General features: G+C 34.8%; 7 protein-coding genes across 9 annotated transcripts in view; 4 read left to right on the forward strand and 3 right to left on the reverse strand.

The window, feature by feature from the left end:
• The window catches only part of LOC105232961 (uncharacterized), a 99642-nt gene extending 95814 nt beyond the window's left edge, over window positions 1–3828 (reverse strand). The window contains exon 1 of one of the 2 annotated variants that reach the window (XM_049449344.1): window positions 3676–3828. The gene's annotated coding sequence lies outside the window, so the exon portion shown is untranslated. The remainder of the gene's footprint in view (window positions 1–3675) is intronic. The other variant, XM_029553270.2, reaches the window with a different exon arrangement.
• LOC105232966 (mitochondrial thiamine pyrophosphate carrier) lies at window positions 662–3809 on the forward strand. The gene is made up of 3 exons (XM_049449342.1): window positions 662–1060; window positions 1131–2761; window positions 2822–3809. Exons 2-3 carry the CDS (start codon window positions 2001–2003, stop codon window positions 3126–3128), a joined length of 1068 nt encoding a protein of 355 aa, XP_049305299.1. The 5' UTR covers window positions 662–1060; window positions 1131–2000; the 3' UTR covers window positions 3129–3809.
• Window positions 3829–3882: 54 nt separating the features above from the next.
• Window positions 3883–6917, forward strand: LOC105232968 (uncharacterized). Its single transcript, XM_011214884.4, has one exon. The coding sequence runs from the start codon at window positions 4316–4318 to the stop codon at window positions 5357–5359; it is 1044 nt and encodes a 347-aa protein (XP_011213186.2). The 5' UTR covers window positions 3883–4315; the 3' UTR covers window positions 5360–6917.
• On the forward strand, window positions 5415–6917 carry LOC125775263 (N(6)-adenine-specific methyltransferase METTL4). The gene has a single exon (XM_049449341.1). It carries the CDS (start codon window positions 5549–5551, stop codon window positions 6674–6676), a length of 1128 nt encoding a protein of 375 aa, XP_049305298.1. The 5' UTR covers window positions 5415–5548; the 3' UTR covers window positions 6677–6917.
• LOC105232970 (T-complex protein 1 subunit gamma) lies at window positions 6701–9067 on the reverse strand. The gene is made up of 5 exons (XM_011214886.3): window positions 8892–9067; window positions 8771–8832; window positions 8176–8675; window positions 7307–8121; window positions 6701–7245 (listed from the first exon to the last, which is right to left on the reverse strand). Exons 1-5 carry the CDS (start codon window positions 8923–8925, stop codon window positions 7025–7027), a joined length of 1632 nt encoding a protein of 543 aa, XP_011213188.1. The 5' UTR covers window positions 8926–9067; the 3' UTR covers window positions 6701–7024.
• A 185-nt stretch (window positions 9068–9252) lies between these two features.
• LOC105232969 (G-patch domain and KOW motifs-containing protein) lies at window positions 9253–11880 on the forward strand. Its single transcript, XM_029553268.2, has 3 exons — window positions 9253–9594; window positions 9649–10355; window positions 10417–11880. Exons 1-3 carry the CDS (start codon window positions 9452–9454, stop codon window positions 11208–11210), a joined length of 1644 nt encoding a protein of 547 aa, XP_029409128.2. The 5' UTR covers window positions 9253–9451; the 3' UTR covers window positions 11211–11880.
• A 57-nt stretch (window positions 11881–11937) lies between these two features.
• On the reverse strand, window positions 11938–13141 carry LOC105232971 (ADP-ribosylation factor-like protein 6-interacting protein 1; the record flags this gene model as incomplete). Of its 2 annotated transcripts, XM_029553274.2 has the most annotated exon segments (4): window positions 11938–12382; window positions 12440–12811; window positions 12965–13052; window positions 13111–13141. In XM_029553274.2, coding segments are annotated over 3 exon segments (600 nt in total). In that variant the 3' UTR covers window positions 11938–12169.

A 13141-nucleotide genomic window follows, 5' to 3' on the forward strand; every position in this document is an offset into this window, starting at 1 on the left:
CAAATCAACAAATCGAGCCATAGTGCTACCGATTTCTGTGGAGTATAAAGAAGTTTGTTATCCGAAATTCCAAAACAGAGGCTAGATTTATCAAGCTATATGTGTGTTAGTCTGGGCTTTTCAGTCTGCATTTACTAAATTAAAGATTTAGTTAGACATTTACTATTAAAGAAAAGGTGATCATCGGCTAAAAATCCGAGTCCATTCCGGTTAAGTAGATCCAAATGTCCCTGAAACGATTTAGTAACCTATATACATTTTAGTAGAACATCCACTACGGATTGTTGCTCCAAATATTTACAAACAAACGGATTCAGTAAGAACTTAGATCATAATTTTCGAAGGTACCCACTTAAGGCAACATGAAACGATTAACCACGAACGTTCCCCATTACCCGTTCCCAAATTTTTATTCGACTAAGGATTGTCAACTGGCAGCATTATTTGAAATTATTTCAAGAATGTTTTGTTGCTAAAACAAAAACAATCATTATTTGAGACCCCATTTAACAAAAAGAATAAACCACATTGATATATTTTAAAAATTAAAAAAGCAAAACTATTATTTCTGTAAATATTGCATATATTGATACTGGCAATGTTGTTGAATTGTAACAGCTGATGAGCTGTCAGCTGAATGATTCCCCGCGACCGGAGCATGCTCTTACACAAGCAAACGAACAAATGTAGTGATATGGAGATATGAAGTGCCGCCTGCAGAATTTCGTCAAGATCTCACATATTACACAGGAAAACACCGAAAACTAAAACCAGTTTGATATGAAAGCAAAAATTGTAAACAAAACATATTTAAGTTCATACTTGTGGTGGCGGTAAAGAGAAGTGTCAGTTTTCCAAAAGAAAGTCAGAAGCACAGGCAACATTTACTGAGGCAAATGCCAACTAGTTTTGTTTACTCATTATTTAATACACTATCAGCAGTGGCCGCAAAAGGAAAGTTTCGCTGCATAGTATTGCTTTACACGTCAAAGTCCATGGGACAGTAGTGCACATAACTGCAAGTTGCAACCATACGATTATGATTAAGTGTTTTAATTAGGTATGCGGCCTTGAAATAATTCTAAACAAATCACTACACTTCTCATTTATTTATTTATTTATTTTTACAGATAAGGTGGGTCTACAGATAAAATTCAATAAAAACGTCTTCAAAGTAAAGACAGCTTGGTTGTTGTTGTTTGGCAGTAAATAAAAATCGCTATTATAAATTGCTGTTTCAGTGTTTTCAAAGGAACCTAACTCAAACAGTATATAGCGTATTCTTCGCAAAATATTGAATAACTCAGTGTAATAATATTGTTGATCACTAAAGTCCCTTACAAATTAATGCATGAAGCACGTTATGACTTTCTGTTGCAAGTATTTCACGCTTTTTAAACATAAAAATTGGCATTTGTATGTGTGCGATTTAAAAAGTGCTTTTATATACACAAATAATTGCGAACAAATAATACATGTCGCTAGGTTGGTATTTTGATGCCAGCAAACTTAAAGTATCTTAGCATTTCATATTATTTTTACTCAATACCTTTGTAATAATTTACACTCGTCAACTGACTGCTGCAGCAATAGCACATAACAGAGCGCCATTAGTTGACTGTATAAAACTTTCGCTGCATTCAAGCATAGCTATAACTATTTACATAATATGCACAAGTTATTTGTCTCCGCATTTCATTACATAAGTAAACAAAAGTAAAAGATTCGTTTGAGGCGATAAAAGCCTTACACGTACATGAATTACTTGACCTCTTTAAGGTCGTCTGTACTTGAGGATTTTAAAGCAGTTTACTCATTGAAATGCATAGATATAAAAAAGCGCACAAAAGTGGAATAAGATTTGTACATGTAGCCTAACAAATAATCCATTATATTATTTTTTAGAAATATATGTAGCTCGTACAGATTTTTACCTAAATTAAAGTACAAATTACGAAACAAAATCCGTTATACAACATTGGAAACTCGAATTCCTTATAATGACGACACAACTGGATACCGCTAAAACAAATACTATTTCACCAACAGGCGGTGGCGATACTGGAGCTGAATCATCTACTTTATCTATTGACAATTCTCGCTCATCGCCAGATTTTAAAAAGTACATTAAGGAAAAATGGAAAATAAACAGCGCATCGGAGCAATTGAGCCAAATAATATCCGGTGGCTTAGCTGCGGCTATCACACGTACCTTCTGCCAACCGTTGGACGTGCTAAAAATACGCTTCCAATTGCAAGTGGAACCACTGAAAGAGCACATCAACCAACAATCAAAATACACAAGCATAGCGCAAGCTATACGCACAATTTACCGCGAAGAAGGTGTACTCGCCTTCTGGAAGGGTCACAATCCAGGCCAAGTTCTTAGCATAATTTATGGTATATCGCAGTTTTGGACATATGAACAATTGAGTATGGCGGCCAAGCAAACGACTTACCTCAAAGATCATACCAACACATCGAATTTTCTTTGTGGTGCCACGGCTGGTGCTACGGCTGTTATACTATCAACGCCTATGGATGTAATACGTACACGTCTTATTGCGCAGGACAAGAGCAAAGGATATAAAAATGCCACACGCGCCGTGTCAACAATAGTACGTACGGAGGGTATATATGGAATTTATCGCGGTTTAAATACAGCACTATTGCAAATTGCACCATTAATGGGTGCCAACTTTATGCTTTATCGAATTTTCAGTAAATCAGCTATGCAATTCTATAATGTGGAAAACCGAAGGTGCGTTCAGTTTGTATAAAATATTTATGAAAAAAATATGAACATAATTAATTTCTATAGCGAACTGCCCACATGGGTGCTACTTGGCTTGGGCGGATCATCGGGTATGCTCTCCAAATCACTCGTTTATCCCTTTGACTTATTGAAAAAGAGACTGCACATACAGGGCTTTGAATCAAATCGTCAAACATTCGGTGAAAATATACGTGCTACTGGCATTTTCAGTTGTTTGCGGAAGACTATACAACAAGAGGGTCCAACAGGTTTGTACAAAGGAATGGCTCCCACCTTACTGAAATCTACAGTGACGACAGCGTTATATTTCGCCATTTACGATAAACTCAGGCAAATACGTTGGTTTTCTTAACTACACATACAGAGTTTTAAGTTTAAAGCTTAATAATCTTTTTTTTTTCTTTATCTCACTTTAAGCGTCTGAGAGTAATGTTAAAAATATTATTTAACTTAAAAATTTTGTTATGAATCGGACTTTTATTATTTTTAAGATATTATTTTATTGTATGTAAACAATACCTTACTTTTAAAAATGAACAAACTTTCCATTTTTTATAGTACTTTATAAGAAAATAAAAAATGATACAAATAATTAAAATGCAACGTACATAAATCCGTTATCGATCATATGGTGTAAAATACAAAGTAAAACCAGAACAGCCTTAATTTTTTAATGCAAAAAATTGTCAACAAATAAAGCATAGCATAAACTGAAAATTAAATTAAATTTCTATATCTTTTTAATTAGTATATAAATTTGCATATAAGGAAACAAATATTATTTAATTAAAATTAGGGTAAAACTAAAAAAAGTTAGAATGTACTTCACATATTTATAATACATATCTACAAATGTATATCCAGATTTTGATCATTCAGTTTGAATGGCAGCTACATACTTGTATATGTTATTATATGAACAATTACTTCGTAGGTTAAGTTCATTCTGAGTTTTAAAAACAGCTTGGTAAACTTAATATACTCTCTTAAGGGTATACAAATTAAAGAAATAAACAGAACTTTCACCAAACCACTTTCATGTACGACACTTCACAAGGGAAATCAGCTGTTTGATGTAAACAAGATTTGTCATTTTTGTTTACGCAGAGAAGGAAAGTATTGGGTTGATAGAATACTTTATCGACGGCTATATTTTGGAAAACCACAAAAATTAAAATCTTAAAAGAATTTCACTAATAAATTAAAAATGAATATACAAACAATATTACAAATAAATAAAATAAAAAAAAAACTCTAACAATATTAAAAAATTTATAAGCTTTGATAAAATCGATTTCAACGCCGTCAATTGAAAACCACCCCGCCGCTATACTCTGCGCGCACATCTGCTTGTTTTTGGGAATCCCAAATTAATTGTACACATTTTGTGTTTTTGATAACTTATACATAGATTTATATATATCCACAAAACAAATCACAATAACATATCCAGGCATATCTAGTCAATAAATATTTAAACTAATTAAGACAATCAGCAAGAGCATAAAATCACCAAAAGAATCTTTTTAAACTTCATTTATGGATCTAATTGGGATAACAGATGCAAATCAGTGCGGCCAAGAGCAGCAAACAGTTAGCACATCCGAAGATTTTGATGATAATTCGTCAGAATTGTATTACTCCGAAGAATCAGAAGATGATGATCCAACTGGATTTGGTTTGTATGGTAAAATCACAATAGCACAACTCAGAGAGGCGTTAGAGGAATCAATAACTATTGCGAAAGATCCAGCTCAACCAAGCAAAGTTGAAATATTTTTGCATCAAAACTATGGAGATCGTATAGTCTATCTGGAGTCTACAGAAACAATTGAAACATCCGGATTTCCATATATTATAATGTTTCAAAGTTTTAATGAGCATGCCCGCGAGTTACGTTGCTACACCGATATGCTTTATGAATCCGCACTGCAATACGGAGATGACATATGCTTCGCCATAACAGATTTTGATAATTATGAAGCCGTGCTGAATCATAGACCACGCACTGAAGCGTACTGGAAGCGCTGTAAAAAACTTGGCTTTAGTAAATACCGACGGCCGGATATTTACGCAGTGGACACAGAAAATCACATTTATCAATTCGTTGGACAGCTTAATGTAGGTAACTTAAAGCAATTTAGTCAACAACTAATGAATGATGAGTTATACAAAAGTGAAACAGTACCAAAGGACGACGAAGAGGGATTCGTGCGTATAGGCGTAGCAAGTAATTTTGAGCAGTTGGTGCTTAAAAGTGATATTGATATTTTCCTAGTGCTGTATAGTAATAACTGCCCGTGTTCGCGAGAATTAATGCCAATTCTGGAGGAAGTCGGGAAGCTTTTGCAAGATGAAGATATAATAATAATGAAAATAAATGCAGAAAAAAATTATTTACCATTAAAATATTATGCTTGGTATTATCCAACAATATTCTACATAAGACGGAACGACAAAAATAATTTAATAGAGTATAGTGCAGCGACGCGTACTGTCACGGACATTATTAACTTTATAGCCAAACATGCTACAGATGATCTACTGGAATATAACAGAAATGGTAGACCTAGATTCGATTAATATTCATTATTTTACATCTTTATTGGTTAGTATGGTTACTATTGATACTTGCGCCAAATTGCGCATATAAATAAAACAGCTGACGTTGAAAGAGGAAATCAAAGTAAGTTACACATTATAAGTGAAACAACGGAAAAAAACTGTATACGGCCGATTACGGCAAAATGTAAATTTTGTACCTAAATAAATATGTATAAACTCGAAATACGTAATAGAATCGCCATATATCTCGATCATCGAGAATTAATTAATACTATATATAACAATGATACTACAGAAGCAGCAGAGATTTGGGAATTGCGAGAGGAGCTGTTCCATTTTCATGAACGTGTAAAAGGTAGTGATGACCGGTGCAGTGCAACACAGGAACCAAAGACTGAAGTGAAGGATGTCCAAATGACAGGCGAACACATTAATGCGAGGAAACGACAAAAAACAAAATACACAAATGCAATCGCAGCGCTAACGCATTTAAAAACATTATCAGAGGAGATTTTGCAGCGCCTAAAGCAATGTAAACAATTCGAAAATCATACGGATAATAGTTTTCCACGCTATTGGGAAGAAATTACTATCGAAGATTTTCCTATCTTTAATGGTGTTAATAAAACCGACACATTCCAACGTTGTCAGTTTGGCGCCCTTTCTTACCTCATACCACCGAATTGTGAATTTTTCAATTGTAATGTCGAAGAGTTAACAAAGTTACTACCACAACTAATGCCCAACTCAGTTGGTTACGATTTAATTGTAATGGACCCACCTTGGCGAAACAAGTATATACGCCGCTTAAAACGTGCGCGACAAGAACTTGCTTATAAAATGCTTAGTACCGAGCAGCTAAGTCAAATTCCTATGATGCAGCTAGTGCATAAACATAGCATAGTGGCCATATGGTGTACAAATTCCAGAGAATTGCAACGTGCTATTGTAGAGAATTTGTTGCCGAAATGGAACTTGCGTTTACTACACACATTACACTGGCTGAAAATTAATACTAACGGCAAGTTAATTGGACCCATCGATACAAGTGGTTTGAAGAAGCAGCCCTTTGAAATGTTATACTTAGCATGTCACATAGCAAGTGAACCAGATTATGGCACAGACTTGCAAAATGTAACGACGATTTTGAGCGTGCCCAGTATTATACACTCACACAAGCCGCCTCTCATACCTTGGCTAAAGGATGCGCTTCCCGAAAATCCGAAATGCCTGGAGATATTTGCTCGTTATTTGCAGCCCCAATTCACATCTATAGGATTAGAAGTATTGAAACTAATGGACGAACGTTTATACACTAAGCGCAGCGATTTGTAATGTGAATAAAATTAAGTTACCAAATTTAAGTTATTTTTCATTTTATTGTTAAATGTTAATTAGAAAGTGTAAATTACATATATGAAGGCGACGCTGATATTGTACATCGTCACAAGCGTTTGCTATAATTCAGTATCGTACGGTAAAGTTTTAGGTTTTACTTTGAGAGAACTCAAATATAAATTTTATACGAATAAAGAGATGTTGTGTTTAACAAAAACACATTGAAAGTAAAAATAAACATTTTTTTAATATTGTTTCAAGCAAAGTGAATTATAGTTTTATGTAGAGTATATATTAGCGACATTAAAATGGTAATATGATTTGATCATGCCTTTTCTCTGATTTTTATTCTTGGCCCTGAGCAGCAGCAGCAGGGTTCACAATATCGTCACCTCGTTTTTTCGAGCCAGACACAATATCGTCAATGCGCAGCAGTAAAATAGCAGTCTCAACGGCGGTTTTGTATGTCTGCATTTTCACAGCCAATGGCTCCCAAATACCCTTCACATTCATGTCTACGATTGCGCCAGATTCGCCATCGATACCCCAAGCGCAGACACCATCACCTGAATTATCAAAATTAATTACATATTGTTCAAAGATGTTTTCACTTTTTCGACCTCTCACCTGAGTGGGATGCATGTTTTGCACGCAACGCAGTTAAAGTACGAATAGTATTGGCGCCACAGTTTTGTGCCAGCGTACGTGGAATGATTTCCAGCGCTTGTGCTACGGCAGTATAAGGTCCTTTCAACTGTTTGCGAGACAACAGCTGGGATACCGCCATTTCAATGGCACCACCACCAGCTACCAAACGTGGCTCAATAATTAAATTTCTTGCTACATGTAAAGCATCTTGCAAGTTACGTTCTGTTTCGTTTAGTATATCTTTCGATGCACCGCGGAGCAAGATTGTGCATGCCTTTGGGTCCTTGCAATTAGTTATAAATGTAAAGTACTCATCGCCAATTTTCTTAATCTCAAAGAGACCAGCACCAGTGCCGACATCCTTTTCTGACAATTCCTCAGTACGATTGACAATCGTAGCACCGCATGCTCGTGCAATACGTAAATTATCTGTTTTACGCAGACGTCTGATTGCCGTAATTCCGGCTTTGAGCAAATAGTGTTGCGCCAAATCAGAAACACCTTTTTCTGTGAACACAATATCTGGTTTGACGGCAATGATATCGGCGCAAATACGTTCCACAAACTCTTCCTCTATTTGTAGCATGCGTGTGAAATCCTGTTCACCAATGATTTCTACGTTTGTTTGACTTTCACCCTTTTTATATTCAAGGGAGCAATCCAACAAAACGATACGTGGATTTTCTATGTAGCGTCTCATCTTAGGATGGGTTACATCCTTATTTATCATAACACCCTTCAGCACACTTGACTCGTCAATGCTTCCACCGGGGATTTTCTCCACCTTAGCATATCTAAAATCGATATTTGCATATATAGATTCACTTTATATTCAAAAGTATCCTTACCGCTTAATGTCAACTTCTAAACGACCGTTTTCATTCAATGCTACAGTCTGGACAGCATCCAACGCAATTTTCACCGCTAAATCAGACCATTTTCCAATGAACTTTGTGCCTACGCAAGCCTTAACGACTTCAGCCATTTTTGCTTTGTTGTTTACATCAAGTGGTACACTAAGGTCTGACTGCAAGTGTTTGATGATGTCTTCTAGAGCTTCACGGTATGCACGAATAATGACTGTGGGATGGATTTGTTGCTGTAAAAATGGCTCAGCGGCTGCCAGCATTTCTCCAGCCAAAACAATTACAGAAGTGGTACCATCACCAACTTCTTCATCTTGTGTACGAGCAATTTCAATCATGCTCTTGGCAGCTGGATGTTGGACAGTGATTTCACGCAATATGGCATTACCATCATTCGTCATTACAATGCCACCCATGGGGTCCATAAGCATTTTTAACATAGCTTGTGGTCCAAGACATGTACGAATGACGTCAGCAATTGCCTATAATTGAGAAAGTTCAACATTTTGTATCATATGTTCAAGAATATTCGCTTATAAACTGTGTAGTATTATGAGTCACGTTGCTGTATACTCACCTTTCCGGCATTTATATTCTCCAGCTGCACCTTGCGGCCAGATTCACGCTTTGTGTTTTGACCTAATAGACAATATATTAGCTTTATCGAATTGGTATCATTGTAAACTTAAACTACTTACTTAAAACAAGTATCGGTTGTTGTCCTCCAAACATTTTTAAAGATTTTTACTGAACTTTTTCACAGCTAATTGAAATCACTCGTGCAATACTCGCGTGCGGCTACTAATTGTCAAAAGCAAAAGGCGTTCAAGTGACTTGAGCAATGTATTGTGAGGTTATACGAATTTTCCACTGAACTGTACCAACTGTCAAATAACCACAGAATGAAATAGAAAATAACTGTTTACTTGCTTTGAAATATGTGCACAAGAATGAAATGAAAGATAACTATCCGAAGTTGAGATGTGTTATTATTAATTTTAAAAGTTATTATTATTATATTAGATTTTAAATTTATTTTATTATACTAGAAAAATTATAATTCATTAACTAATTATCAATTAATTATTTAGAGTTTTAATATCAATTTTTTCATGTAAACTTTTCCTTAATGAGCTAATGTCATTGTTTTATATTTTCGAATATTTCCAACTGCCCAAACACATAATGCAAAACAGCTGATTTTGTCTCTTTTGTTTATACAAGTTTAACAAAAATCATAGGTAAACCTTTTGTTAAAATGGACTCGAAGAAAATATCTTTTGGATTCAGCAAAATAACAAAAAAATCTAATTTGTTGCCGTCAAGCAAAGATAAAGAAAAACAGGAAAATAAAAAAGAACTCATAAAATGCTTGGAAGGCCAAGAAATTAAACTTGTAGAGTGAGTAAATCCAGTGCAATATTCAATAATAATTCTATCCTTTATAAATTGCAGGGAAAAGAAAGTATATGCTCCGATGGTCATACCATTGAAGGAAAACACAAAAACATCCGCGGCACTTGCCAGTTTAATGAAAAGACGTGCTATCCTTTTAGGTGAGGCAGATGAGCTTCCACCTAGTGAGCAAACTAGTCAAATTAATAATAATGAAAATCACGTAAATGAGACGTTAGAGGAGAGGGCGGCACGTGAATTGCTTGCTTCCGTACAAAGTAAAGGCAATGAAACTATTGATCAAAATCTTGTGTTACCCGCGTTGAAAGCAGACGAATTGCCACTTGATGGTGCCAAACAATCGACAATAGATGATTACGACAATGTGCCCATTGAACAATTTGGCAAGGCAATGTTGCGAGGTATGGGCTGGACTGAGTCTATTCAGAAGAAAGGTGAAACTCAAGCTGATGAAATGCTATTTGTACGACCAAAAGGCATGGGCTTGGGCGCAGATAAAGCCCTTAAGAAACAACCGTTACTAGTGGCACCGGAAAAGAACGAAGTACTAGAAATAAAGAAGCAAACGTATGTGCGAATTTTGGGTGGTAAACATAAAGACATGTATGGGCAGATTGAAGGTTTTGATGATCACGCCGGTCGGGTTATTGTTAAAATGGCAATAGGAGGAGGCAAAGAAGCCTTCAATGAGTTTTTGTGTCAACCTGTTTCGAAGAAAGAATTCGCGCAGTATGGCAAATGCATCAGTAATAATAAAAATTAATATTCAAGTATTAAAAACTCCCACTAATATATTGTATTTTTCAGATACTGCTAAATATGAAAAATACAAAAAAATGGAGAATGAACATGGACAAATAATAATAAAAAAAGAGGGAAGTCCTAAAAAAACTTTATCATTGAAGGATAAGATTAAAGGCGAGTATAAAAATAATAGCGATAACAAGCACAAATCAGAAAATAAGCATGGACATAAAGGTGATGAAATCTCAGACAAAAACACTCAAATATATAAATATGACAACGACCGCGAACGCTTTGATCAACACAGTAGTTCTCGCAGACAACGAAGCGACGACCGACAAAGTTACCACAGTAGGGGCAGACGAAGTGATGGATACCGGGATAGCAATGTTCGCCATTATGAATTAGACGAACCACGCAGCAGCAGCAGTCGCCGTGAGCGTTACGACGATCGACGCAAAGAGCGTGAGGAAAGCAAACGTAGGTCAAGAGAACGCAGCAGTCGGACCGAGCATGAGGAACGCCATCCGTCAGCTGGTAGCTACAGTAGGCGTCAGCAGTACACTGACGATACCAGTGCTTCTTCTGGTACTGATAGTGATTCCGACTCAGCATATGAACGTAAGCTGAAAAAGAAGTCGTCCAACGATAAATTGAAGCAAAAGAAGAAGAGTAGTAAAAAGTCCAAACGTAAACAACGACATCGGACGTCGGATACAGAGACTTCCTCTAATAGTGACAGCGAGGATGACGAAGATGCAAGTCGTCGCGAAAAAAACCACCACAAAAAGAAGACAAAGAAAAGCAAGAAACCACGTTCAAGATCACGATCACATGATCGCACCGGGAAGAGATGATTATTGTAAAAAAAATAATAAATTCCATAATATATACTATATAATATTCTTTTTACTAAAATCAAAATTATTTTGTTTATAATTATAATAGGGATATTTTATTTTATTGTGTAAAATGTCAACACTCACGACTCAATATTTTGCTTAAAATTGTAAATTAATCATGTTTGTTTTTTAATATGTATATTGCCCATAGGAAATATTTTATCTATAATTAAGGGTTCCAGTTCTTCATTACTTTCATAATTAATAAATCACATTTATATAGAGATTACTATATTTTTTTTTTTTATTTTAATGAATCATGATTAAGTTGTAAGTAAAATGTTAAAGATTACGAATTAAAATGTTGGGCGAAAGATTACTTAATGGCACTAAGTTTAAACATTAAACTAAACTAAATCATTAAATTAAACTTTAATGGCATTATTTTTGAGAAATTAATGAACTGATTGTTATATAGAATTTTGCAAAGATAGAGCAGTCGTTGTTTAAGAGTAAACGATACTTACTTTATATCTAAGACATTAATTACAATTTTTGGTGATTTATATGTTGATGTTTATCGGATTGTGGTTTTGAAGATTATATCCACAAAACTATCTTGTGATGGTGGATGGTTCAAGGAGAACATTGTAATATTTTATAATTTAATAAATTTGCGCATATACGCTTTCGACTTGTTTTTTATAAATCTTTAACTCAGTAATTCATTTTGTTTTATACTTTTTGTTTAGCTTTCAAAATGCCAAATGTTTAATATAAAACGCATTATTCGTTAATTTTTATAAAGATTTTCATAAATGAAATAATAAAAATTAGTAGACCTCAAATTTATAGCTAAAATAAATTAATTTAAAAAATGCAGTTGGTTTTCAAATTAAAAGTCTAAGCTGCGTTTTTAACTCTTTTTAAATTTCATACGCATTCACTATTTCTTCAGACTTCTAATTCGCTCTTTAGTCACTTTTCTCATTTCTTTCACGCAATTTTTGCAATTTAGAGTTAAAAGCAAGTCCAAAATAGTCTTTGACCTTGGAGAGCAGATTTTTCTGCTGCATGCCTGGGTACAAGCACATTACCATAGTGATCACGTACATCAGTAGTAAATTATTTATTACGGTACCAATCCAAGCAAGTGTCAACAGGGTAACACTCATGATAGTGACAAACTGAAAATATAAGCAGTTGGTTATTTCAAATAATGTTGGCCTTATCTACCCATATACCAAAGTTGATTTACGTTCCTTTGCTGAGAATAGATATTCATACCATCCACTAAGCAAAGTTTTCAAATAACACAATTGTGTGCATACGCGCTCAAATTGCTCTTCCTGATTGCCATTCCAATTATCTGGGCTGAAGAGAAAACGCGAAACCGATGGATACACGTAATCTAGTGCCAGCGAAAACAAACCCACTAGCGCCAATGTAGTCACAGTAGACATATCCAATGTCCATAGCAACAAATAAAAAGCGCTAATGGTTGCAGCAATGATTGCTGGATAATAATTTTTTTCCCAAGACAATACCGTATCTAAATGTACAATGAGATTACGCCATGGCTCCAAATCATGCTTTAATTTGTTGTATGCTCGTTTCTGAAAGTCATTGAATAAAAATTCAGTGAAGAATGTAATTTAATAAACAAACAAAATAAAATAAAAATGAATTTGGCAGACATAAGTGACGATATTTTGCAAAGAATATTGTGTTTGAATATTAAATTAGCTATATGAAAATATGTTTCTTACCTGTTCAACAGACATTTTTCCTTTTCAAAAATTGAGTCTTTACAGCAGAATAAAAGATTTTGCAAACTTTAATGCTATGATTTTTGTCCTTTGGTAAAATCAATAGGCTTTTAAACAGGAATAGGCAGAAAATATATCCACTTTACCTTTCGCGATCTGTGAGTTTTCCTTCGGATT

This window comes from Bactrocera dorsalis, chromosome 2 (assembly GCF_023373825.1).
Source record: "Bactrocera dorsalis isolate Fly_Bdor chromosome 2, ASM2337382v1, whole genome shotgun sequence".
NCBI lineage: Eukaryota > Metazoa > Arthropoda > Insecta > Diptera > Tephritidae > Bactrocera > Bactrocera dorsalis.